General features: G+C 46.6%; 2 protein-coding genes and 1 pseudogene across 4 annotated transcripts; 1 reads left to right on the top strand and 2 right to left on the bottom strand.

Annotated features, from left to right (window-relative positions):
- Nucleotides 1-6,054: 6,054 nt before the first annotated feature.
- LOC147974821 (uncharacterized) lies at nt 6,055-7,641 on the bottom strand (annotated as a pseudogene).
- Nucleotides 7,642-8,118: 477 nt separating this feature from the next.
- LOC147974820 (uncharacterized) lies at nt 8,119-10,293 on the bottom strand. Its single transcript, XM_087519557.1, has 2 exons — nt 9,311-10,293; nt 8,119-9,005 (listed from the first exon to the last, which is right to left on the bottom strand). The coding sequence occupies exons 1-2, from the start codon at nt 10,291-10,293 to the stop codon at nt 9,002-9,004; spliced, it is 987 nt and encodes a 328-aa protein (XP_087375683.1). The 3' UTR covers nt 8,119-9,001.
- Nucleotides 10,294-18,421: 8,128 nt separating this feature from the next.
- On the top strand, nt 18,422-23,200 carry LOC125550699 (uncharacterized). 3 transcript variants are annotated; one of them, XM_087517811.1, is made up of 11 exons: nt 18,422-19,059; nt 19,717-19,938; nt 20,117-20,261; nt 20,410-20,543; nt 20,931-21,136; nt 21,253-21,534; nt 21,646-21,704; nt 21,800-21,836; nt 21,927-22,149; nt 22,248-22,394; nt 22,487-23,200. In XM_087517811.1, the coding sequence occupies exons 2-11, from the start codon at nt 19,918-19,920 to the stop codon at nt 22,925-22,927; spliced, it is 1,695 nt and encodes a 564-aa protein (XP_087373937.1). In that variant the 5' UTR covers nt 18,422-19,059; nt 19,717-19,917; the 3' UTR covers nt 22,928-23,200. The 3 variants fall into 3 exon arrangements, with proteins under 3 accessions (XP_087373937.1, XP_087373936.1, XP_048569722.2); XM_087517810.1 differs by having other exon boundaries at nt 18,423-19,059; nt 19,717-20,012; XM_048713765.2 differs by lacking the exon at nt 19,717-19,938 and having other exon boundaries at nt 18,424-19,059.
- Nucleotides 23,201-27,909: the final 4,709 nt, after the last annotated feature.

Genomic DNA, 27,909 nt, shown 5'->3' with positions numbered 1-27,909 from the left:
GCTCTCTTTATTATAATGAAGTCAGTTGATGGGACATCGCAACCTAACACAACTACTCTATCTAAGATTGCATATTGCTACAAGCTTACAACTACGTCATCCACGCCTTCTTTCATAATTATTGCTTACTTAAACTATGGTACAATGTTTTGACATGTTCTTACGTCAGTGAAAAATCCGATGAGAAGGTGTTGTCATTCTACACGGCAAGGGTGCAAAATGGTACCCTTTAGGATCCTCTTTGTCCTTTTTAGTTCAACTGAACGAACTAAATATTGAAAATATTAAAACTTATATCACTTTTGAGTTTAAAAATTAGTTCATTTTGTCAAACTAAGAAGAGTGAGGTTACCCTGAAAATCATAAATATCACAAATTTGTATCTCTACTGCATGACAACCGAACAAGTCGAGCACATTAATGGTCAATCCATGTGTGCCTAAGAGCAACTCTAGCAGAGTCGCCGTATCGGGCCGATCAACATATAATTGCCTATATCGCAATTTTGTTCCAAAATGGCACTCTAGCAGACTGGTCCTATGCCTCCCGGTTGGCATAATTTATGGAGTGTGTGCCCTATTCATCCAGTCAACCTCCACGTTTGGACTTTGGAGGTGGTGGGCGCTAGTCTGGAGAGCGTTCCATCCGCTCGCACTGTAGGGAAGTTTTAGCTCGACCTATTCCTCCTGCGTGCAGCCTGATCAATGGCGCTGATGTTTCGTGGGGCTCCAACTTTCGCTCCTCCAATGTCGCAATCGTTTATCTAGTGAGAAGAGCGACAACTAATGGTCGATTTCATGTTTCGCACCGGTTTCCCACCCACATCGGAAAATCCTCCCCACCTCCTTGTTTCCCGTCGGAGCGTGCCCATTTGCGGTTATGTAAACCCCCACTGCCCACCTTTGGTGACGCAACCACATTCACCCCCTTGCACATCCTCGTCTCGGCACACTCACCCCCACCGACCACTTTGTCGGTTGCCGCCTTGCACGATTTCTTTCCCATTACCACGTTGGTGCGGGCATGCCCTCCCCACGGACCATTCCCTAGCGAGACTAAAGAGGAATGCGTCGCCGTCGAGAGAGGGTCCTGGGAGAGGGTGTAGAACTTCTTCAAGTGAGCCAAAGACGACGCAAGTCGTAAGGCCGAATCACACGTTAGCCGCGCCGCCTCCCCACCGCCCTCAAGTACTTCGACGTCATATCGATGATTGCTTGCATAGAATGAAAATTATGCTCACGCTGGCCTTAGTTTTTTCGTATCCCACATTTAGGAGACACAGTCGTTCATCGATCGTGTGGCGGTAGAAGTCAAGACAGACGGAGTCTCCCCCGTTGGCAAAGTTACTTCAAGAGGAGGAGTCCGTAGTTAAAATAGTTGGAATCTATTTTATAGTCCTAGAAATCTATTTTGTAAATCCATGCTGAAATCCTAGTTTAAAACTTCCATTGTTGAGGTGGGGAAAGAAGATGTCTTCAAGCCACTCGTAGTCGGGTTCCACATGAAAACAAAATACGAAGGCGACTATTATGATGATTATGAAGATTGCCAATATGGCGGCGATCCCTATGAAATGCATTCAATGTCAAAATGTCGACTATTTGGGAGCTCCTAGCCGGTGCATCTCCTAGTCAGCGCCTTATGCGCCGGCTAGGACATCTAGCGCCCACTAGCCTCCAGGAATGGGCCGGCCCATCTAGGGCCCAAAGTTGACTTTTGGAAAATACTATTTTAAAAACTCAGAAATAACTGAAACATTCATGAATTCAAAAATATTCATGAATTTTGAAAAAAAATGTTCACAAACTTAGAAAAAGTTCAAATCATTGATTTTGGAATAGTTCATCAGTTTTGAATAAAAAGTTAACAAATTTGAAAAAAGTTCATAGATTTTTACAAAATGTTTTACAATTTTAAAAAAAGATCACAAATAAAAGTTCAACGATTTTGACAAATGTTCATTAATTTTGAAAAATAGTTCATTGATTTTGAAAAAAAACTTCATACACTTGGAAAAAAAGTGTTCAGCCATTTTAAAAAATAATCACGAATTTGAAAAAAAGTTCATGGATTTTGGAAAAAGTTCATGAATTGAAGAAATAGTAAGTTGTATAGCTATACTAGTTTTGTGAAGGTTCTAGATCTGGTTTTAGGAACCTCCTACATGGTTTCGGTTTGGTTTTCACTTTTTCTGTTGGTTTTCTTTATGCTTTGTTATTTACATTGTTTCATTTCTTTTCAGTCCCTTTTTCCTCTTTTTTCTTTTTCAAAAATGTTCATTTTAAAACGGCTAGAATTTAAAAAATGTTTGGACTCAAAAAAATTATCACAATTTTAAAGATGTTAAAATTACAACATTGTTTGCTTTTAAAAAAATCATATATTGTAAAAAATATTTAGAATTAAAAATTCACTTTCCCAAAAATATATAAATTTCAAAAATTCTTCGTGTATTTTATAAAAAATGTTCTCAAATTTGAAAATAAACATTGCATTTTCAGAAATGTTCAAGTTGTTTTGAAAAAAGTTCATGTTTTCATGAAATGTTTACCTTTTAAAAACCCACAAATTGTGATAAAGTGGTCACATATTTAAAAAATCATTTTTTCTGAAAAATTGAATGGAAAAAGGACCGCTACAACAGTTGACTCGATATAGTTTTCTTAATTATGCTAAGCTTTATTGATCAATGTTTAGGGTTATACAGGAGGGGTCCAGTGAAAAACAAGCCACATGTGGCGACCCTGATCAAGCAAAAATGAATACTTAGTAAGACTATGAGCCTCATAATTCTAGTTGCTACCTTTAGAAAACTAAAAGAACAAATCTTACAATTCTTGATTCTATCAGTTATTTCCCCAACTATAGGACTCGCTACAATAGATAACTGGCTACAATAGCTGAGATGCTACGGTGCACCATGGGCCAGCCCGGTTAGGGTGCTCCCCCTGTGTGGGAGGCCAATTGTTTGGGGAGCTCCTATAGGGCACCTTATGCGTCGGTTGAGGATCCGGGCGCCCACTGCAACACACTAGTGGGCCGCCCATGAACACGCACGGCACTGTGAAAAGTGTATTTAGGGCACAAAAAATCCATCTTGAAACTTCGCTCATGAAAGGATTCGAACCCACGCCAACTAGCTGGCGTGCATGCTAGGCTAACCACTAGACCAACTATGCCCGCGCTATATAGAAAAATGTGATTCCTTTTTTAAAAAATTGAATAAAATTTGAATGTCCATAGATTTCATAAAACATCACGAAATAGAAAAAAGTTCATGTATTCAAAAAGTTCATACAAAATGAAAAAAATATTGATTTTTAAAAAGGTTCAGAAATTTGAAAATAGTTCATATATTTTGGAAAAAGGTCACTAACTTTGCAAAAAATTCATCAATTTTCAAAAAAAAGTTCACAAATTTTGAAAAAAAATCACTAAATTTGAAAAAAGTTCATTGAATTTGAAAAAAGTTCATCAAATTTGAAAAAAGTTCAAGTTCATCGAATTTGAAAAAGTTCATTGAATTTTAAAAAAGTTCGTCGAATTCAAAAAAGGTTCACGAATTTGAGAAGAAAATTCATGTATTTAAAAAAAGTTTAGCAAAAAAACCACTCCAAAAACAATAGAAAGAAAAAACATAAACAAAACCATTCCAGCAAAAAAATGAAGATTATAACAAGAGAAAAGCTATAAGTACACACGTCAAGGCGATTGGCTGGTTGGTTGTGTCACCGGATACGGGCGCTATGGGCACCGTTTAGGAAATGCCAATTGTTTGCCCTCAAATAGCGGCACATGCAAGCTCTCCAATATGGCCACAAATCCTATGCGCAGCTCATTGCGGCGGCACCCCACGCACACTGCGAGCGAGGCAAGCACTCTGGCGGGTTGGCCCATTTTAGCGTAACCTTCTTGAATCTTTTTATTTTTCCTGATGTTTTTTCTACCGCTCTCCAATATCTGAGGTCTACTACTCTTTACTTTTTTTTTTGAAAGGTCAGGTTATTTATTTTTGGGGACAACAATATTCGCGATGTATGTTAACAATTGAACCAACCTGTGGTTGGATGGTTAGGTGGACATTGGTTTCCCCAGCCTACCAGAGTTTAAGTGGTGCTCGCATTTATCCTGAATTTATTTCAGAATTTTCGGCAATGCGTGTTCAGTGGGAGGAGACGTTCTCGTCGAGTACGAAACGTCGACGGTGACTTCGTAAAATCTCAAGATGATATAACGGCTCAGTCTCTCAAAGATGTTCATAGGAGTAGGGTATGCGTATGTGCATTCATAAGGATAAGTGTATACATGTATATATGAGCGCATACGTCTGTACTGTGTTCAAAAAAGAAAAAAGAAAATGTACAATTAGACTTATAGTTTATTCTGTATGATATGCATGTGACACGTATTACCATGCAAAAAAGTTAATAATAAAACAACCTAAATTGCTCATGTTTGGTTTAGCCTCGCATCAGTTAGGCAGCGACTACCTTACTCTGAGAGAGCATCCATAGCCAGATGCCCCAAGCCGGTCTTAAACGTCTGAACGGTCCGTCCGGTCACTGACCGGCATAATTTTTCGACACTGATGGCCCTCTTAAACGTGCCTCAAATACTTGGGCTGACTTGCACCCTTATCCAGCCCAAATATGGGTGGATACGGGGGCGTCCGGGCGCACTCGGGCCTGCCCGTCTCGGCGGACTAACGACGGGGTCCCACACGGAAATGCCTAGAAACTCAACGGTCTGAAACTCGTCTTCTCCGTCGGACCAATGCCGCCGAGTGGCGCCGCTCCGGCGGGCCACGTAGCATCTAGCCCAGCTATTTAAGTCGACGGCGACACCGAAACCTTAGCATCCACATTTCCTCCGCCTGTCCGCCGCCGCCACTTTTCACACCCTCGTCCGCCTAGTAGCCATCCCCACGCCGCCGGGTGAGGAACGAGCCATTTCTAACGCTGGAGTGCCGTCTCGAGCTCCTTGAGCAGATCCGGGCAAGGCTCGAAGCCCGGATCGCCGCGGAGCTACCTCCGGATGCAGTGGATTCGGAGGAGGAGGAGGAGGAGGTGGAGCGGAAGGAGGACGAGGAGGTTGAGGAGGAGGATGAGCTGGAGGAGGAGGATGTGGAGGACGCTGGAGACGTGGATCTGCAGACGGAGCAGCAGGCCATCCTCGATTCCCTCCGCTCGGAGTCAGCTGTGGAGGCCAGACGTCGTCGCCGGCAGAAGATGGAGGCGCAACAGGTCGCGGAGGAGGCGGAGATGCTCGCCTACATGAATGAGGTCGAGCAGGAGGAGGAGGAGCCAGAGCCCTCCTACCCGCTCGTCCAGCCGGCGCCCGGCAGCATCATCATGGACATCTTTGACGACTAAAATTAACTAGGATAGTACGTATGATTCTTTTGCATGTGAAATATGAGAGACTCAAATGCACATTGGCTAAATTTAAGATATGACCGGCCACTATTTGCGGACGTGTTTGGTCGCGTCCATTGCGTTAAAGGGCTGGATTTGTAAAGTTTGGTTGTAGATGATCTAACACTTTGCATCTAGGGAGAGAAATAGCTACGGAACTCAGACACGTCTGAACCTGTGCGCCGCACCGCCTACGGCGATGACCTGACCGACGCAGCCCAGGACGAAAACCGGTAAAGTCTAGTCGGCAAGTTTGACGTCTGACGCGACCCAGCATGCGCACACCTCCTCCAAGATGGCAACGGCAAACTCGAGTAGCCAGCCCCCTTTTCCGACGTCCCTCTCGTGGAATTCCCGCGTGATCACCAGCGTCGTCCGTCTGTCCGTCCGTCTGTCCGAAAATCTAACGAGAAGTCGGAAGGCGACGTCGCCTTCTTATCCCGCCGGTCTGCCCGCCTTATCACGGCCACAATAAAGGCAGGAGCACCGGTCAAAGTCTATCGCTGCCATGCCGCGGCCGCCGCCGTCGGGACAAAAAGCAAAAAGAGCCGCGGTCGATGGCACTGGGGATGCGATCGATCTTGTTTTCTTTTTAACAACAAAAGGCGCACGAAGCGCCAAACTTTTCATTCAGCTCAGCTCAATAGCAACGTACAGCATGAATTACAAAGCCCTCAAACTCGAAATTAGAGAGGAGAGAAACTACAGGGCAAGCCATGTTACTGTGAGCCGAAGCAAAACAACATATGTCAGGTTCTACATTTGATGTAAGAACCTGATGAGCGACGTTGTGAGCAATTCCATTAATTTCCTTAGAAATATGGAACACTCTAGGTTGAAGGTCTGAAGAGTAGCAGAAGAAATCAGCTAAAACTTTCCTGATAGTCTAAGGGGTAGCAGTTTCAGTAATCTTTCTACTAGCCGCAAATGAAGCCAAAGAGAGACAGTCTGTGAGGAAGGTCGGCTGGCTGATGTTGAGACATTTAGCTACTTTTGCAGCCAAGAGAAGAGCAAACACTTCAGCCTGCAGAGGAGTACTTGTAATTGAGGTGGAAGCTTGAATCTGCACGCTGACTTCCTTCTGATCGTGCGGCAAAGAAATGTAGATACCAACTCCAGTGGCTGCTGTTCCCTGTAATAAACCTGGAATTTTTTTGCACTTAAAAGATGCATCAGTATATACTTTCGGTCCCGTGATAAGAAGATCTGATTTAAGCGTTTGTCCCTGCAAGGGAAGTTGATTAGTATGGGTTAAAATGCAACTGGAGTTTTGAGGCTGATGGTGTGAAGAACTGTTAAGCAGATCATAGAAATCATTAGATAGAGAAGTAGCAGCAATATTAACTTGGTGAGGGATAGCTTTCTTTCTATTAAAAAGATAATAATTCCTCGCTTTCCAAAGACACCACATAAAATTTAGAATGTTGACAACAGAAGCATGCGGATGGTTCATATTAAGTAAAGCAATAATAATACTATGGATATTGGTATAGATCTGAACTAAAGCATCTGTTCTGATGAACCAAGGATGAGAAAACCAAGCAGCTCTAGCGAAGTCACAAAGAAAAAACATGTGAACCTCATCCTCTTGCTGACCACATCTGCAACAATATTAAGAAATATGTACGGAAAAGCGCCCAACCCTCAAACCTGTGGGAAGAGCTTTCTGAAGGAGTCTCCAAGCGAAAGTTTGAACTCTAGGGATCATCAACTTTTGCTTCCAAATCAACTTGAGAAGATTTTTCATCTGCAAAGAAACTTGGGAAGGAGTATTTCTTGGATTGGCATGAATATCCTGCAAACACAATTTATAAGTGGACTTGGAAGAATAAGTACCATTAGGAGTTAGATCCCAACATAATATATCCGGGCAATCTTGGTGAATAATGTCAGTTTGAACGATAACAGAGGCTAAAGGCTGTTGAAAGAGAGAGTTAATGAGGTCATTGTTCCAGACTTTCTGACCCGGTATCCAAAGGTCCTTAACAAGAGAAGGATATATGTATCCTGAAGGCTGAATAATAAGATTGTCATGAACAGAAGCCCAAAGGGAACACCAAGGGGTACTCCAAAGAGAGATATTCCCTTGCGTGAGTTGGTAAAAAGAGTGATCTTTCAGTTTAGGCAACATTTTTAAAATGGATGACCAGAAAGCAGATTTTGGAGTAGTAGAAATAGCAGTCCAAATAGAGGCATCATGGAAGTATTTAGATTTAAGCACAAGATGAAGGTGGGAGGAAGGGTCTTTAGCAAGCCTCCAAGCAGCTGCAAGAAGTAAGCCCTCATTAATTGCTTGCAAGTTCCTAATGCCAAGACCACCTTCCTGTTTGGAATTGCAAATGTCCTTCCAAGCCCTAAGACAAAGGCTCTTGTTAGAATTATTCTCTCTGATTCCTGTCCACCAAAAGTTCCTTATAATAGCAGTGAGTTTGGCTATAAACTTCTTGGTAAACAAAATATTAGACATGTAGTACACAGGAATAACAGAGAACACGGACCTAATGAGCTCAAGCCTAGCAGCATGAGAGAGCATATTAGCTTTGTAAGCAGGCAATTTATTCAGAAATTTATCAATAACAAAGTTGTAAGCAGCAGTTCTATTTTTAGCAGGAAGAATAAGCGGACCAAGGTGGGTGAAATTGTTATCCATGATAGAAACAGGAAAAACTTGCTTAATCTCTTGAATAGTGTTTTGACTAACATGAGTACTAAAAAGAATAGCAGATTTGGCCCAATTTGGTGTTTGACCTGAAATATAACAAAAGTGATGGATGAGTTGAGCCATAGAATTTGCTTCCTGCATAGTGGCTTGACCACAAACCAACAGATCATCTGCAAACAACAGAGAATGAATAGAAGGGCAATCTGGACCAAGTGAAATACCCTGGAGATGATGAGCAGCTAGAGCTTCATTAAGAGCAACAGATAATTCATTGATAGCAATAACAAACAAATAAGGCGACATGGGACAGCCTTGACGAATACCTCTGAAACTTTTAAATTTATGAGAAGGCTGCCCATTAATAAGCACAGAGAAAGTAGGAGAAGAAATGCAAGCATGAATCAAATTAATGAAATGATCATGCAGACCTTTACGTGCAAGAGCAGACACAATGAAACTCCATTCAAGACGATCAAAAGCTTTAGCAAGATCTATCTTGAGCATGAAAGCATGATGATTCCACGATTTTAGAGCGAAGGAGTGAGTAATCTCTTGAGCAATAATGATGTTATCGCTAATTCTTCTACCCTCAATAAAGGCTTGTTGTGCCGGATCAATATAGTCCGGAAGATGAGGCTTAATCCTATTAGCCAATGATTTCGCAATGATTTTGTAGAAAACATTACAAAGGCTAATGGGACGATAATCCATAGGAACTTGAGGAACTAACTTTTTTGGAATGAGAGCAATATTAGTGTCATTGATATGAGGAGGTAAAATACCAGTTTTATAAAAGGTAGTCACAAGTTGAGTAACTTCCTCGCCAATCCAATCCCATGCTGCCAGATAAAATTCAACATTAAATCCATCCGGACCCGGAGAAGCATTCAACTTCATATCTTTGAGAATCTGCAAAATCTCATGTTTATCTGGAAGAAAGTAAGTAGGATCCAAAGAGTTGTCAGGCAAACGAGTATTAAAAAAAGGCCTTGCAGTGTTATTGTTTGGCGAAGAGAAGGTGTATCTAAAATAATTGACAAAAGTATTAGTGATAGCACTAGGTTTAAAATGAAGCACATCATTCTCATCCTTAATGGAACAAATAGTATTTCTTTTTCTTCTTTTGATCACAGCCTAATGAAAAAACTTAGTATTACGATCACCAGCAGTGGCCCAACCCTTCTTACTTCTCTGTTTATAAAATTGATTGAGCTTAGAGAGAGTTTGTTCATACCTAAGAGTGAGAGAGCTTTCCAAAGTGTGATTTTGCTGCTGAATTGGAAGCTGCTGAATCTGATTAATACTGGACTCAATTTCCAAAAGCTCTTGCTGGAAGGGCTTTTTCTTCTTACACCACTTCTTCAAAGAACCTGCCAAAGAAGAAGACTTTGCTGCAAAAGAGGTAAAAGTGCAATTATTCCAAGCAGATTTTGCAAAGCTAGTAAAGTCTTTTTCAAGCAACCACCAGTTTTCAAATTTAAAAGTTTGCCTCGGCTTAAGAAAATTACCGTCTGTAGAAACGAGAATGGGCGCATGATCACTGAGAATAATAGGTAAGTTGAGCACTTTAGAATTAGGATAATGCGCACACCAGTCAGAGTTGACAAGGCATCGGTCTAGACGTCTGTAAATAGGATTAACAGTATGCTGTTTGTTACGCCAAGTGTACGCAGGACCACTAAAACCAATATCAAAAAAACCACAATTTTTAACAAGGGAACGAAAAGCAGACATGCGATAATAATTAACACTACCATTACAACCATTTGTATCATACAGGATGTCATTAAGGTCTCCAATACACATCATGGGCTTACCCAAGTTATCATACACAAAAGCAGAAACTTGACTCCAAATAGCACTAGTCTGCCTATGGTAGGGGTCACCATATATACAAATCAAACAAAAGTGAACACCCGAGGCTAGATGAACTACATTAGCTAAAATATAATGAAAGGAGGCACTATGAACAGACACATTGAGTTCATCATTCCACATAAGCCAGAGCCCTCCAGAGGCTCCTCTAGAAGGAACAACAAAACTATTAGCAACATCAAACCTATTAACAAGATCAACCGACCGAACCTTGGAAGATTTGATTTCGGAAACAAAGGTTACCTGAGCTTTAGTAGAACGAATCAGATTGGCCAGAAATAGCATACGTTCATTGCCGAGGTCTCGGCCCATACCTCGGCAATTCCAAGCTATGGCTTTCATGGCGCCCGAGACGTGTTAGGGTCATGCGCCGCTGCCCAAGAAAAAGAGTCGGTCATGTTCCCATGTACTACAGCATCAAATTCCATCTCCTCCCCCCTGACCACTCCTAAGATCCACTCTATCTCGTTGGCAAGAGGAGCTAAAGTCATCCTGATATTCTACTGCAGCTTGACTCGAACTAGAAGGAATACAGGGCTGGGAGTAACGAAAGTGGGTTGTGTGTGGGGGGGGGGGGGAGGGGAAGGGGGGGCGAGGCGGGGGCGGCGAGGAGTAACCGGATCTGGCCAGGAGGGCCTCCGTCAGATTAGATCAGGCTGGATCGAGAAGATGGGAACGGGATCTGAGAGGGAAGAGACAGAGAAAGAAGGCAGCAAAGAGAGGATTGAGTGGATGAGGCGAGCAGAGACAGGGAGGATCGGCTAGGGAGCAAGGATGGGGCGAGGAGAGGAGGGAGAAGAAGAGGTGGGGAGGAAGGAGATCGGTATCACGCCAGTCGCCGGCAATCGCTCCCGTTTGTTGGTGGCGCAGTTGTTCTTCTTTTCCACAGCGTTCTGCTGAAGAAAATCCCACATGATCCGAAAAAACTAACAATTATGTTGCGATCGATCTTGTTGCTGGGGGCATCCAAAACACAAGTTGGCTATGGGGCCGTAGATGGATGGAACGGTGCGGAAGGGGCTGCCAATTCACTCTTCATCTACACACTTTCGAGAGGACGTGATGAAAGCCATAGAACAAAAAAAGGGGCACTTTTATTCCGGCTTTTAATCAATTTGTAGCTGCTGAAGTATGTGGTGCCGCCAATTTTCTTTTTTTCTTATATCTAGGAGATATTCAAATATGACATTTTGCTCTGCTCGTTTTTCAGGACATTTCATTGATTGATTTATCAAGGTGATACGGCCGCATCTAAAGAATGTCCGGCCTTTGAATAACATGATGCACACAACCAACATTGTTTTGCAGCAAGAACAAATCAATCCAGTCTAGGGTGGGGCAGATCCTATACGGAGATTACACCGCCATCCATGGAGGGAGAAAACCTTTCTGGCCGTATGCTCCAGTCGTGTAGACATCATCATAAAAATGTCTCTGTCCTCCGGCTTCTACATGATAGACCAAATACGGAGCCATCGCGTACATGCATGAATAACCTGCACGTAATGCAAACACATATAGGTTTTGAAATTCCCCGTAATTGGTAATAAGAGATATACTAGTAAATTTAACACGGTACCTACCCGTGCCCGGTAAGCTGTTATTTAGAACATAAGTGGCTTATTCGTTGAAAGTCATTCATTGAAAGGATAAATGGAAGAATTACAATGGTATTCCGCAAAAGCCCTTCCTCCTAGAGTGCTGTCTCCAAGATATTCCACTGTATTTTATCGCTTTAATTGATTGATTTTATGTTGCTGGAAATTCCGATCAACTATGAGTAGTAGTAAGGCTGTTGGGCAAGTGAATGAACTATGTCCTAGGCATTTCTGATAAGTTTAGTGAACTAAACTCAGAACTTTTTTAATGGAAAATACGTTTAAAATGACATTGCATAGTGGACAGCTTGATTGAACCTATCTTCTCATCCTTCTCCCCTGCCCCTCAACGCAAACCTCCTCATGCCCAGACGAATCGACAAGGCCTGACTGAACCTATCTCCTCGTCCTTCTCCCCTGCCCCTCAACGGAAACCTCCTCATGCCCAGACAAGGGAAAAACAAGTACCTTTTTCTAATAGATTTTTAGAAAAGATTATGTTTCCTATGGTAACCGGGTTAACGAGTTATGGCCAACATACAACAAGTGCTACAAGATTTTCTTTTTTGGAGTCCTCTAGATCGCATTATAGTTTGAGTAGATCTGATAGGGAGTCTGTGGGCTTCCTTTGGAACTTCAATATGGCATCCATCGTATATTATCATCATTGTTTTAGTTGTACTGGTCGATGGGGAAAAAAGAGATGAATGGATTTTCATTTTGAAAAAATATATAGAATAATACACCTACTGAGACGAAACCACAACTATATATGGCCGTCCCACACAACTTTGTCTAAAAGATATCGCCCTTCCTTCCAAATGCTTCCTTTTTCTATTGATAGCTTACCAGGCTTGCCGCTTGGTATTTCAAATGCTTCCTTAACTATATTATTAGAGGATAAATTGTACAAGGCATGACGATTCAGCTTAATCCACAAAGCCACGCAGATAGTATAGGAAAACAAACACGGGTTGTGTTAGACTGGAACAATCTAAACCATGCGAAAAATAGACCAACTGGATGAGAAAAAGTTAGAACCTATGTTGCACCTTATAGATAATGACACACTAATTACCTTCTTAATTGCACAATTGCTCTTATAAACATTTTACAAAATGATTTCCTTTTTTGTAGGGAACAAAATGATTTCATTTACATCTCCATGATGTTTTAATACCATCGCATTATATTTTCTTAATTCACAACGTTAATTCACGATTTGCAAAAAAACTCCATTAATCCACATGGTTCTTCAGAACCCTTCTCTCGGTTGCATATGTGAGCACGTATTTCCTAAGATATATATCACTCCTTTTAGTGGGCATTATATGCTAAAAACGTGCATTGCCCGTTATCTTTCACTGTTGCTAGTAAGGACCATATATTCTACTCTGACAAATTACCTTTCATTCTCACATCGCGGAAAATCAATGGAAATGGTCATTCCAAAGAACTTATTCTACGATCTATTTGATCAGAGTTGGATTACATGTGTTGGTGCACGACATCACTTTATTATAGACTAAATGGATTGCTGATTGTTTTTTGAGATAGCAAACCGCTCATGCCAAGCGGTTATAGACTAAATGGATTGATTAGTTTAAATATCATGCAGACCCATCTTTTCAAAGAATTTTCGTCTTGCTTTGTGAAAACTGCAGACTTGTTTAGTGGTTCAGGTATGCCTGCACCGCAAGAAATCCAGTTGACCTTTTGACGACCCCACGCCACGCAGATACTTTCCTCTACCCCGCAAGAAAAAAAAGATACTTTCCTCTGTTCCTCGTATTTAGTCTGCTCCAAAGAGGACACTTTAGCTCTTGCCCAGTTCGGTTAGCGTAATCAACATTTCCACAAATGCTAGCAGAGTAGGAGTAGTAGTATACTGTATGTATTTAGGCTCCATTGCCTAAAAAAATGTATTTAGGCTCCAGAGTTGTAGCTCCTAGATTTAGGCTCTACAGTCGTTGTAAACGCAGCAGAAAAAGTGGAAAAGTTGAGCCGAAAGAAACACGGCAGAATCGTCTACTTGCGATCTTTATGCTGCAGCTCAGTTTCAAATGCACGCCCTCGGATGTTTCAGAAATTGTGTACGCATGCCTCATGGTTTTGCAAGTAGTATAACGATCCTGCTTGAGACTTGAGAGCACATCGTGTTGGAACAAAAGGTTGTGACAAAAGGGTCCATGCCCACGATTGAGAGTATTGGCTTGATGAATTGTACAAACAATTTGATGTTCAAACCATTTTTGTTTCAAAAATGTTAAAAATCTAACATCAGATATTGTTTTTAAGTGTTGAATATGTGTTTTGTATTGCACGTGTTGAAGTTGTGACCCATTTCCTAGTCTTGTATAGTTGAGGTAGAGGCCTTCCCTTATATTATATATACGTGCACCAACACCCCATCAATACAACGATTATTATATTGCAAACTTTCCCGTCTACATGGTATCATCTTGAAGGTCCTGACCTAGGGCAAGCCGCCGCCGCGCAGCACCTCCCCGCGCGTGCCGCCGCCGCCGCGTCCTCCTCTGACGTCGCCGCCGTCCTGTGCCGCCGCGCCGCTTCCGCTCCCGCTCGTTGCGCTGACTTACTGCCGCCGCCGTGCGTCCCCTGTCGCGCTGCCGCCGCCCCGTCGCGCCGCAACCCTAACCCGACGCGCCGTCGCCGCGCGCTCCCGCGTGCCACCGTCGCCTCCTTCCTCTTCCCGCCGTCTCTGACGCCTTCCATGAACTCTCCAAGCTACTTCACCATCTGCGGTGAAACCGCTTCCCGGTCACGCCAATCGAGTCGCGTCCTTCCCCGCAACACCCGCAAGGGAGTGGGGGCCGACGCAACCGACGTGGCGGCGGTCGCCGCCGCCTGCAGCAGCCGCAGGCCCAGGACACCAGGGGGCGCCGCACTATCAGCAGGCTCTCCCCGCTGGCCACCAAGCGTTCATCAGCGCCCTTCCAGCCGACTGGCGCCGGCTACGGCGCCCTCCCCGCGCTGCCGCCCCTCGGTGGTTATGGCCCGCCCGTCCCGGCGCCGCCCTACGGGGGCCTTCCATCGCTACCGATACATGTGCCATGGGACCCCACCCTCCTCGCCGCCCAGAACTCCGCACCGTCACCGAGTAGCTCTGTCGGTGGAGGCGACTGGTACATGGACTCGGGTGCTACTGCGCACATGACAGCTCATCCCGGTAACATAAGCTCCTCCACTCCCGTTCACACACCCACTCATATCACCGTCGGCAACGACTCCTCCTTACCTATTACTCATATCGGTAGCACTAGCTTTCCCTCCACTTCCACACCCATCACTATGTCTAATGTTCTTTTTTCACCTGATTTAGTCACAAACCTAGTTTCCGTTCGTCGTCTTACTCGTGAGAACCCATTTACTGTTGAATTTTACGGCGTCGGCTTTTCTGTGAAAGACGCCCGTACCCGGATGGTCCTTCACCGATGTGACAGTCCCGATGAGCTCTACCTCGTGCACGCCGGCGCCTCCACCTCCACACCTGTTGCTCTTCCCGCCGGCGTTGACCTTTGGCACGCTCGCTTGGGTCACCCCAACCACACGGTCTTACGTCAAATCCTTAGGAGTTTCTCCTTCTCATGTGATAAGCTCGACGAGCACTTTTGTGAGGCTTGTCACTTAGGCAAGCACGTTCGTCTTCCCCTTATTGTGTCTTCTTCAGTTTCCACTTTTCCGTTTCAATTACTTCATAGTGATGTTTGGACATCTCCCGTTGCGAGTAACACGGGCAATCTATACTACTTGGTGATTTTAGATGATTACTCTCATTATGTGTGGACTTTCCCCCTTAGTCGTAAATCCGATGCTTTAGCCACACTCACCGCCTTTTATTTCTATGTCACCACCCAGTTCGGCCGCCCCATACTCGCACTCCAAACTGATAACGGAAAAGAGTTTGACAACATCGCTCTTCGCACACTTCTCGCCTCTCACGGCACCATCTTTTGTCTGACTTGCCCCTACACTTCTCAGCAGAACGGCCGCGTCGAGCGCATTCTCCGCACTCTTAGTGACTGTGTCCGCACGTTACTCTTTCACTCTAACGTGCCCGCTCGGTTTTGGCCCGATGCCCTCGCTGCCGCCACTCTCTTAGTTAACATTCGTCCGTGTCGCCCTCGGTGGAACTACGCCCCTCACCACCTTCTCTTCGGCACACCACCGTCCTATGACGGTCTCCGCATCTTCGGGTGTCTCTGTTATCCTAGCACCGCGTCCACCGCGCCACACAAGCTCGCACCATGATCCGTCCCATGCGTCTTCCTTGGCTACCCTCCTAATACCAAAAGGTTATCGGTGCTATGATTCTGTCACTCATCGTGTGTACACCTCGAGGCATGTGTACTTTGTTGAGACGGTGTTCCCCTTTTTTCAGGTTCCTACGGCTTCGGCCCCTTCGGCGCCGACCCCCGCGCCCCCTTCGTGGAGCGATGCGCAGCGGCAGCCCCTGGCGGCGCCCCTGTCACGGCGCCCTATGCCGCCACCACCTGGCTTCATGACTCCCTTCCCCGAGGTCGAGTCCGTGCGGGCCCCCGGGTCCCCGTCTCTCTCATACGAGGTTGAGCCCGGCACCCCGCCCGCCACGCCTGCGACGGGCTCGACGTCAACCTCGCCCGTCGCCTCTTCCACCGCCGGATCGGCCGACGCTGCTGCCGCCGCGGCCCCCGTCGCGGCCTCCGCCGCTGCCCCTGCCGCCGCACCGGGTGCCCCTGCCGCCACGACACCCACCGGCCCTGCTGCCCCGTCACTTGGCGTGACTACCCGTGCCCGAGCAAGAGTGCGTCGGCCCAGTACGCGCTACTCCGCCGACGAGTATGTGTGCACCGCCTCGACGTCGACGCCATCACCCATCCCCACCTCCGCTCGTGCTGCCCTTCGGGATCCCCATTGGCTAGCTGCGATGCAGGAGGAGTTCGACGCCTTACAGCGCAACCACACGTGGCAGCTTGTTCCGCGCCCCCCTCGTGCCAACATCATCTCTGACAAGTGGGTGTTTCGCCACAAGACTCGCCCAAACGGTTCTCTCGAGCGCTACAAGGCTCGATGGGTGGTTCGTGGTTTTCAGCAGCGCGCGAGCATGGACTTCACCGACACTTTCGCCCCGGTTGTAAAACCGGGCACGATCCGTGTCGTCCTTCAGCTGGCCGTCTCACGCGCCTGGCCTGTGCATCAGTTGGACGTTTCCAACACCTTCTTGCACGGTCATCTCGCCGAGCAGGTGTTCTGTGAGCAGCCTACTGGTTTCGTCGACGCCGAGCACCCCGACTTCGTGTGCTTGCTCTCCCGCTTCCTGTACGGGTTGAAGCAGGCGCCTCGGGCTTGGTACCAGCGTATCGCAGCCTTCCTGCAGTCTCTGGGCTTTTGGTCCACTCGCTCCGATGCCTCACTCTTTGTGTATCATCAGGGAGCTGACACTGCATATCCGTTGCTCTACGTCGACGACATCATCCTCACGGCGTCCACCCCCGATCTCCTTCAGTGGCTGACTGCTCGTCTTCGTGATGAGTTCGCCCTCAAGGACTTGGGGCCCCTGCACTACTTTCTTGGCATCGTGGTGATCCGCCGGGCTGACGGTTTCTTTCTGCATCAGCAGAAGTACGCCCACGGGCTCCTTGAGCGTGCCGGTATTCTTAACTGCAAGCCGTTGCCCACCCCCGTCGACACGAAGGCGAATGTCTCTGCTCTGGAGGGGTCTCTCGCGTCCGATGGAGCATTTTATCGCTCTATGTCGGTGCTTTACAGTACTTGACGCTGACTCGCCCCGACCTGCAGTACGCTGTTCAGCAGGCGTGCCTCCATATGCACGCCCCGCGTGACTCTCACTGGACTCTGGTGAAGCGTATTCTCCGTTACATACGCGGCACCATGTCCTTGGGACTCACCCTGACGGCCTCCGCCTCCACCGACCTCGTGGCCTACTCGGATGCTGACTGGGCTGGCTGCCCCGACACGCGACACTCTACGTCAGGCTACTGCGTCTACCTTAGGCCCTCGTTGATCTCTTGGTCATCGAAGCGGCAGCCCACGGTCTCCCGCTCCAGCGCCGAGGCAGAGTATCGCGTCATGGCCAACGCCGTGGCCGAGTGCTCTTGGATACGTCAGCTACTCCAGGAGTTGCTTTGTGATGTTCACAAGGCCACTCTTGTCTACTGCGATAACGTTAGCGCGGTCTACCTCTCCGCCAACCCGGTGCACCATCGACGGACGAAGCATATTGAGCTCGATATTCACTTCGTGCGCGAACAGGTTGCCCTTGGCCGTGTTTGGGTTCTCCACGTGCCGACGACGCAACAGTTTGCTGATGTGATGACTAAGGGATTGCCTACTCCCGTCTTCGAGGAGTTTCGGTCCAGTCTCTGTGTCTCCGCCGACGCTTCGACTGCGGGGGGGGGGGGGGTGGGGGGGTGTTGAGTTTTTGTATTGCACGTGTATTGGAGTTGTGGCCCACCTCCTAGTCTTGTATAATTAAAATAGAGATCTTCCCTTGTATTATATATACGTGCACCAACATCCCATCAATACAACGATTATTATATTACAAACTTTCCCGTCTACATTAAGCATAACAAATCTGACGTTCGAGATTGTCGCGAGCATGGCAATTTTCTGCTGAGGAAAACTGTCATCCTCGTGACAATATCATTTGTCATCCCGGGACGCAGATTTGCCATGCTTAAAAATACGACGTCAGATTTGCAGTAAAATCCTTTTGCTTTGCACTAGCACATTTGGAAGGGTCCCTCGCTCCAATATCGGGTAGGGCGAGGTCAATCGCGCAAAACCTCCCCACCCTGGCAGAGCTACAACCTCTGTCCCGTCTCCGGCGCCCGTCAGCTTTCACACACACACACACGGAGACGGCTTGGGAGGAAGGAAGAGAGGAAGCAGAAAGGAAGGAGAGAAACAAGGAAACGGAAAACAAGTACCCGGCCAAAGTTGTTACGCGGACCCGAATTCAAACCCCTTTTATACGTTGCCGCTAGCTCTTCTGCTCCCTTCCCCCTCGCCGACCGACCGACCTATCTTCCTCTCGCCCCTGCCCCACAGAAATTCCTTCCTTCCTTGGCTCCGGCGCCTGCCATACCCATCACCTCCTTCCTCTATGCCCAAGGAAAGTATGGCGAGTCCCACCTTTAAACCCTTTCTGATTGATTGATCCCGTATAAAATACTTGCCTTCCTCCGTGCGCGTTGCCGCCATGGAAAGGGCCGACATCACACGCAGAGCCGGCCTTGTCTGAGACAGAGACGGGGAGACACCGAGAGAGAGGGGTTTGGATCGGGCGACGGATGGGAGAGGGAGGCCACGTCCTGCGAGGAAGACATTAATGGCGAGAGAGACCCAGGGCAGGTGTTAGTTTGGAGCAAGTGCTGCCGTCTCTGTTTGTCTCTCGGCTTCCACGAGTTCTCGGTGTGGTGAGAAGACGAGCAGGAGGATATGCTTGTAAGGGAGGCCGCGTCTGGAAGATAAGTTTCCGGTCGGGGTAAGTATTTATATACGATATGATTATCTTTATTCTGTTCTCCTCGTTGATTTCCCATTGGATTCCAGTTGAGTTCCTCTCTTGTTCTTGAGTTCTTGGGCGGTGAGTCGAATTTCTTCTCTGATATTACTACTACTATTCCGTATTTCCTACTTGAAGTGGGAGTTACTCTGTTCTTTCCTGGGTCAGTTTCGTGTGAAAATTCAAGAGGGGTTTACATAGCATAGGATTACTATGTATGATCAAGAATCGCAGCACGATCGAGGATGAAGAGTTCCACTTGAAAACGATAAAAGACTCTGAATTAATACTTGTGATCATCCCTTTGCTTTGCTTATTTTTGGCTTCTCTGAAGAAATTCAAGGACGCCGGTGCGTTTCTTGCACAATGGACTTTTCTCTCGCTAGTTTTTTTTTCTCACTTTCACTAGGTAATTGAGTATAGTGTAAAATTTAATCAGCACTGTGATTGGCATCGTAAATTCGTAATCACACACCGTGATGATATTTCTGATTTGCAATATTCGCATGTAAATTGCCATATCTCCGAGACCAGGATCCATCGTTATCTAGAAGAACGGTGCAGTAATCGTACTCGAATTAATGGCATGTCCAAAGCCTACACAATTTCGTCTGACTCAGAAACGGTAATTAATAGGCACACACACACGGGCGTTGAAAATGTGGCGAGGAAATCAATTTTCTCCAGAATTAGGCAAAAGCAAGAAACTGACGCGTACAGGCCGAAGATGAGATATCTGTGCTGCACATTCTCGTGACTGGACCAGAAATTAGGCAGTGGAGGGAGAAGAAGCTGACATGCCTAGCCAGACTAGAAACTAGAGACCTCTCACATGACATGGAAAGCACTCACTGCCAGGTTTGATCTGCGGATTGTCAAATCACATGCAGAAATCTAGTCGGGTTCTATCTTCTTGGGATCCATTGCTTTTGGTCTCTTCTTCTGATCGAATGCTTTTTGGTTTCTTCTTCTTCTTCTACCTTCACACGTCCGGGTTGAGATTGGAGGGTAACGCTTGGAGCTTTTCCCATGGCAGCTTGCTGACATGGAACCGAGGAGGCTGGAGCGGTTAGTGTTTCTGCTCTGCTGCTGTGCGGCCATCACATGCAGTCTGCACGCGGGAGCTCAGGCCCAACCCACTCTACGACAACAATCCGAAGGCTCACCCCACAATGGAGCAGGTGAGTGAATAATCCTCATCTACCACCTCATGAAAAAGCTTCAAAATGTTTTACCTTCCCAGGAAGATGCAAATTAAGTGTGCCTCTGATGTGTTGAAAAAAAATGTTTTCCTGTGAGGTAATTGATCGTGTTGCCTGTGTTGATCAGTGGGCAGGGTGTTGTCGGAGACGGCGAATCGGTCGCATAGCGACCTTTCGAGAAGAACGAGAAGAATCGATCCTCTTGATGGCTTGAGGAAGTATGAGGGAGGGTTCAACATCACAGACAAGCATTACTGGAGTGTAAGTTCTCTTCTTCTTTGTCTGAATACAATCTGAAGAGCCATACACTTGCTGACAAAAGAACTACTTTCTGAATAATACTCCCTCCGTTCCAAATTACTCGTCGTGGTTTTAGTTCAACCACGACGAGTAATTTGGAACGGAGGGAGTAGAAATGACTGCTTTTGCAGTATCATGTTCATTCATTTTTATATTACACTATACCATGTTCATGATCAGGGTATAAATGCATACAAGACACCTATTTAGCCTTTTTTAATGTGCAAAAATGACCTTACACATTGATATATGTTATGTTAGATGAAATTAACTGAATAAAATGAGAGGCGGAAAGCATATGCATCCATCCGGGATTAAAACTGATTGTCCTTGTGTTTACTTTTTCAGTCGACCGTATTTACAGGTAGATCTGGATACATCATTGGTGCATTATGGCTTATTGGTGGCATCATTTTTGCGGGCTTCCTTCTTGCCTGGAAGATTTTCTTCGCCAAAAGTAACGAAAGAGAAAGAGACGGTGCCATCGATGATTTTCTTGACAGATGCCATCTTGTGTCTGTCATGCTTATCATTCTTCTTGCAGTTTTTGCCATGTAAGTTTCAGCTCGGCGGTAGTTCTATCAAATTCTCACATGATATGCAACCATTGCAAAACCAAAAATCTTCGTAGAAACGTTGTGACTCATCTACTGCCACGCTTTATTTGCAGAGTTGCATCGGCAATCGCGCTTCAGGGCGCTGTACGATTTCATTCTAGAGCAGAGTCCATCAAAGATATCGTGGGGAGAACAGCGCTTGAAGCAACGGCGACGATTTACAACATCACAGGAGCCATTGAGAGGATGCAGAATATATCTAAGCTATACAACATTAGTAGCCAATCCTTTGATCATCTGAACTCCACAGTAAAGGCACTGAACTCTGAAGCCGTGGAAATTCAGGCGAAGGCCAAAAAGAACATGCGCTTGGTCAGCAAAGGCATCAACACATTGTAAGAACATTTTTACATGATAAGCATGATAGATACTGCTACATTAGTAGTTGTTGAATCTCATGAAACCTCAGAATTATCATGGGAACTAATACAGGTGATAATTTTCAGAGAACTTGTCATCATTTTAACCGTGACGCTGAATCTTGTCGTGGTCCTTGTCTTGCTAGGTAAGTGATCATGGTGAAATGTTTCTCAGTGAGCATAAATTCTACTATTACATATTACCTGAAAATAAAATTAACACATTGCTTTTTTATTGTAGTGGGAAGACCTCTGAGGCTACAGAAGTTGTACTACATGTGAGTAAATATCATTCACTTCAGACATCCACCATAATAAGCTGAAGAATTCTAGTTCATATTCTGATGACAGTTATCTGTTTGCAACAGGTGCATAGCCTTGTGCTGGGTACTGACAGTCCTCTTCTGGATGTACTTCGGGCTGTACTACTTCCTCGACAAGTTCGCCGGCGACACGTGCGCGGCCCTCGAGGAGTACCAGCTGAACCCCAAGAACAGCACGCTGGGCGCCATCATACCCTGCAGCGAGAAGATGTCCGGCAGCGTCATCCTGCACGATGTTGGTGCAGGCATACATGACATCATAGACCAGGTAACATTTTGAAACTCTGAAGCTGCGTTCAGAAGCAGAGCAGACAGAGTTAGCATGATGCATCCAGATTGTTTATGAATCAATCTTGGTTTCGACAGGTGAATTCGAACATTTACGCCATCAAGTCGGAGTACACCGTGAAGCAGCTGGACTACATCTGCAACCCGTTCGCCGGGCCGCCGGCGTACCGGTACCGGCCGGAGAACTGCTCTTCCGGCGCAGCCACCATTGGTGACATCCCTCAGGTAAACAAACGAGCAGCTCCGCGGCAGCAAATGCTTCCAAGAACCAAAGCATCTGGAGAGGAAATCTAATCTTGAACGTTGTTGTTGTGAAGATCCTGAGGAGGCTGACGTGCTCGGAGTTGGGCGGTGGCGCCAACTGCGCGCCGGCCGAGCTCTCGTCGGCGATCGACTACGACAAGGTGCAGACGTACACGAGCTCCATCCAGAACGTGCTGGACATCTTCCCGGGCACGGAGCGGCTGGTGAGCTGCGAGCTGGTGAAGGCCGGCTTCGCGGACATCGTGGGCAACCAGTGCGCGCCGCTGCGGCGCGGCGCGCGGGCGACGTGGGCCGCGCTCGCCGCCCTGTCGACGGCCATGGCACTGCTCGTGCTCGCCTCGGCGGCGTGCGGCGGCGTCGCAGGGTCGCGCCACGCCGGCGACGACCGCCACTCGGTGAGGCACCTCACGTCGTCGTCCAACTCGGAGGTATCGGAGACCGAGTTCGCCGAGATGCACGCCAAGAAGGTGCGAGTGAAGATCGTCGGGCCGTGAGAGGGAGATCAAATTCTTTTTGCTGTGCTCTTTGCTGTTTGCAGGTGATAGTTTGAGAGAGGGTATACGGCCGGCGGGAGAGACTGATCCCGGAGAGATCATCCATCGCCGGCGCGCCATTGACGCGAAATGTTTGGTTTCTTTTCGTGCGTGGTCTGGAGAATCCAGCCATACACATGCAGTCTTGGTATAGGAGAGGAAAAAGAAGAAATTGGTGTAATCCTGTATTTGACCGGCAAAAATGATGCTGTTTGTATATAGATATTTTAATCAGAGCCTGATTTATTATCTTAAAAGAGACTTCTTTTTGTCGAATCGCAAAACTTGCCTATCTTTCATTGATAGAATAAAAGAGAATGAGTGCAACAGAAAGTGGATCCGAGACTCGCTGGTTGGCGGGGCCTGCTCCTATCCTTAGCCGGCAGGGCCATGCTAGTGCGGGCGGTCCTTCGTGCCCTCCCACTCTATGCGATGTCTGCTCTTCTGCTTCCTTTAGGTACAATCCAGGCCATCGATAGTCGCTGTCGGGCTTTCTTTTGGGCAGGACAGGATACGATCTCTGGGGGTCAGTGTAAAGTTGCGTGGGATGCGGTCTGTGCTCCCTTCTCTCGTGGGGGTCTTGGGTTTCTGTCGTTGCATCAATTCAACCGGTGTCTTCTCCTCAAACAACTGCTCAAAATTCACTCACACTGCATAACCTCCGAGCCAAACCACCTGGCCTCCACCTACGGATGGAGCCACCACCGTGACCTTGGCGACCCAACGCGTCTTAACACTGTTATCCGGTGCGACATGGCAAAGGGTCTTCCTCTGCTCCGTGCTATCACCAGGGTAATCCCTGGCGATGGTCGCTCCACGACATTCTGGCTAGACTTATGGATCCCTAACCACACCACCACTCTAGCGGTTCAGTTCCCGGCCATTTTTTCCCACTCTTAGACCGAACGCTTCCGTTGCAGCTGTTCTAGCCCACCCACAACTAAACACCTACCTCGCCCCACGACTCTTGCATGCTGCAGAGAGAGACCTCGAATCTATCCGCTCTATCCTCGCCATGTTTTCCTTGAATGAACAGGTACCTGACCGGAGAATCAGCAGGCTCGAAGGTAAACCTCTGACCACGTCCTTCGCATACGGGGCAATATGGATGGACCCACCGGTGGATCCGATGGCGCCTGCAATCTGGAATAACTATGCCCCAAACAAGTGTCGGTTGTTCCTATGGCTAGCGCACAAAGACAGGCTCTACACCAATGAAAAAAATCAAATTCGGAAACTATAGCAATTAACGCAAAAATAATCAAAACTATGACCCCGTCGGCCTCGCGTTGGCCGAAGAGGGTGTTTTCGGCCCGGGTTTGGCCGAAAAGGACTTTTCATCCAGGTGTTGACCGAAGTAGGGCTCACCTGGGCCGAAGAGGTGGCGTTCGGTGGTGGGCCGGCCGAAAATCATAGCTTCGGCCCACGCGTGACCGAAGTGGGCTCTTTTCGGCCAGCGAGCGGCCGAAGTGCTTTTCAGCCAGGGGTTGACCGAAGAGGTCGGGATAAGGCTCATGCGGTCGTCTCCTTCCTCTGGACTGCTCGCACTCTGTTTCCTCCTCTCTCTCTCTCTCTCTCTCTCTCTCTCTCTCTCTCTCTCTCTTCTCTGTAACCTCACAAGCCCGCACCGATCTCCTCCAGTTTGCACCCATTTTCACATCCAAGACACTGAATAGATAGATCATAGCATTCTCCAACGGCCTATGGTGTATTTTTTGGTATGGGATAGTTTTTTCTGTGTTTGGAAGGGAGGAGCCATGGTGGGGTGGAGGAGGTGCGGTTGGGAAGGAGGTGGTGGTGAGGAGGAGCAGCAGCTGTGGAGGAGGAGGTGCGGCTTGGGGGTGACCAGAGTTGAGCCTCCGGTCGTCGAGGGGGCGGCGCTGCCGTTGTCCGGTGGTGCAAGTACTCCGCGAGGTGGCCGGTGCCACTGAGTGAAAGAGAGGAGCAAGGAGCTAGGGACACACGCTTCGAAGGTATAACCATGCCGTCACAAATTTTCTCTGAATTGTATATTTTAATTAGTTTAGATAGGTCATATTGCGAAATGTAGTGTTAATATATTTGTGGAGGCATTTTAGTGCATAGTTAGTGTAACGGGTAATATTAGTGTTCGTTGTGATTAATGAGAAGATGACAATGTCTGGTAGGTGAAAATGTCTGAATCAGTAAATCTGAATGTTTACTACGGCGCTGGTAATGTTCGATATAATGAGTTGGGGGTTGATCTTAGCGAGTTTAAAAATGGCGTCACGACACTAGCAGACCCGGACAGACTGGACATTAGACAGTTGAAGTATTGGTTGACAACTAGTTTCGGGCTGGATCCTGAAGTATGTTCCGTCAGTATTCATGCATTGTGGACCAAATCTTGTAAAAATGTCAAGTGGGAGTTGATGCCGATAGATAGGAGCCAGCATTGATTGTCCCTGTTAAGACGCTGCCGAGACCGAAGGATCCACCCATATGCACTTGTGCAACCTATGCCGAAGGAGGAGAATACCGTACAACTCCACATGGGGCATGAACCCGGCCAAGGCAGTGAAGTGGCTAACGAGATTGTTTTATCCGGGTCACAACCACAAGATGTGGATGCTAGCCAACCCGAGAAAGAGTCGGCCAACGTGCCACACAATGTTTGTGGTCCTGATACTGGGCAGAGTAGCCAGTCGATAATATTAGCTGGTTCTGGTTTTGCTGATGGGGATGAGGAAGGGGATGAAATGCAGAGGGTGATGGAGGAAGAGGACGAGGATGGATTAGTGTAGGAACTGGATTCTGAAAATTCTGAGGATGAAGTGCAGGTACTGATTCCTTCTGCATGGGAGCAGGACATATCCACCGGCCTTACGGTCAAGATGGCCATGAGGCTTCATGGAAGTATAATCTGAACCAAGTACAGATAGGGGCTATGTTTGATACAAAGAAAAAAATTGAAGTATGCGGTGATAAAGTGGGCTATGTCTGCGCAGAGGGTTTTCTGGACACACATATCAAGTCCAACAAACTATACCGTGAAGTGTGTTGAAACAGGTTGTCCTGGGAAGGTGCACGGGCACGTGCCGAAGTATGACTGAAGGAAATATGCCCTAGAGGCAATAATAAAGTTATTATTTATTTCCTTATATCATGATAAATGTTTATTATTCATGCTAGAATTGTATTAACCGGAAACGCAATACATGTGTGAATACATAGACAAACTGAGTGTCACTAGTATGCCTCTACTTGACTAGCTCGTTGATCAAAGATGGTTATGTTTCCTAACCATCGACATGAGTTGTCATTTGATTAACGGGATCGCATCATTAGGAGAATGATGTGATTGACTTGACCCATTCCGTTAGCTTAGCACTTGATCGTTTAGTTTGTTGCTATTGTTTTCTTCATGACTTATACATGTTCCTATGACTATGAGATTATGCAACTCCCGTTTACCGGAGGAACACTTTGTGTGCTACCAAACGTCACAACGTAACTGGGTGATTATAAAGGTGCTCTACAGGTGTCTCCGAAGGTACTTGTTGGGTTGGCATATTTAGAGATTAGGATTTGTCACTCCGATTGTCGGAGAGGTATCTCTGGGCCCACTCGATAATGCACATCACTATAAGCCTTGCAAGTATTGCAACTAATGAGTTAGTTGTGGGATGATGTATTACGGAACGAGTAAAGAGACTTGCCGGTAACGAGATTGAACTAGGTATTGAGATACCGACGATCGAATCTCGGGCAAGTAACATACCGATGACAAAGGGAACAACGTATGTTGTTATGCGTTTGACCGATAAAGATCTTCGTAGAATATGTAGGAGCCAATATGAGCATCCAGGTTCCGCTATTGGTTATTGACCGGAGACGTGTCTCGATCATGTCTACATAGTTCTCGAACCCGTAGGGCCTGGACGCTTAAAGTTCGATGACGGTTATATTATGAGTTTATGTGTTTTGATGTACCGAAGGAGTTCGGAGTCCCGGATGAGATCGGGACATGATAAGGAGTCTCGAAATGATCGAGACGTAAAGATCGATATATTAGACGACTATATTCAGATATCGGAAAGGTTTCGAGTGATTCGGATATTTTTAGAAGTACCAGGGAGTTACGGAAATTTGTATTGGCAGTGGCGAAGCCACGCTATAACTGTGTAGTCGCTTGACTACACAGGTTTCTCATACGACATCGACCCCCACATCTGTATACTACGTCGTTGAACCAGGCAACCAGCAATATTTAACTACACAGGCCCATCTATTCTTTTATTTTTCTGCTTGTGTAACAATTAGTTGGGCCACTACTGGGCCATATCGCAAGAAGAAATCCAAAATCCCTTAACTGATCGCACTAGTTGATCCTCAAATTACGTGATCTCGTTGGCTCCTTCACGCATGCCTCTCCAATGACCGTGGACGGCCGCCGCAGCACATCGCCTTCAGACTTGCTGTTCCGGCGACCGGCGTCGGCAGTGCGTCGGTGATCTTTGGCTGGACTGTAGACGTGAGACGTGAGGAACGACCACGTTGGGCCGTCCGGCGAGCCGCGAGCGGCGCACCCGCGGCTGCACAAGATTTGTCGGTCTGAAACTCTGAATCAATCGATCAATACTACTGTACTAGTCTGTATCTGATCCAACACAACTACACAAGGCAAGGCCCTCCACTTTTCTACTTCTACAGTTCATTATTTTCCAGTTTTTCTCTCACTAGGCACTAGCAATTTTAAGATTTAGGATGTAGGAGATTACTTTTATTAAGAATAAGAATTGCATATTGTCCATTTCTAAGCAGTAGATTTATTTTGTCAGGTCATTGGTTTGATAAATGGATAAATTTGTGAAGAAGTGGCAGTCCAACTCAAATGTTGCAAATACCACACAGCAGCAATCACCTGCGAATGAGCAAGAACAGACTCCCATTGATGCTCGAGCTGCTTTGGAACATGTGTT

This window comes from Triticum urartu, chromosome 4A (assembly GCF_056163025.1).
Source record: "Triticum urartu cultivar PI428250 chromosome 4A, HENAU_Tu73, whole genome shotgun sequence".
In the NCBI taxonomy this organism is placed as follows: Eukaryota; Viridiplantae; Streptophyta; class Magnoliopsida; order Poales; family Poaceae; genus Triticum; species Triticum urartu.
The sequence above is the reverse complement of the archived record's forward strand: the minus strand, read 5'-3'. Positions and strand labels throughout refer to the sequence as shown.

Bases quoted from the DNA above. Each gene is read 5' to 3' on its own strand.
- LOC147974820 (XM_087519557.1), bottom strand. From the start codon at position 10,293: ATGAAAGCCATAGCTTGGAATTGCCGAGGTATGGGCCGAGACCTCGGC.
- LOC125550699 (XM_087517810.1), top strand. From the start codon at position 19,965: ATGCAGAAATCTAGTCGGGTTCTATCTTCTTGGGATCCATTGCTTTTG. The intron at 21,137-21,252 runs GTAAGTTTCAGC...CTTTATTTGCAG, and splicing joins CTTCTTGCAGTTTTTGCCAT to AGTTGCATCGGCAATCGCGC. The intron at 21,705-21,799 runs GTAAGTGATCAT...TTTTTATTGTAG, and splicing joins CGTGGTCCTTGTCTTGCTAG to TGGGAAGACCTCTGAGGCTA.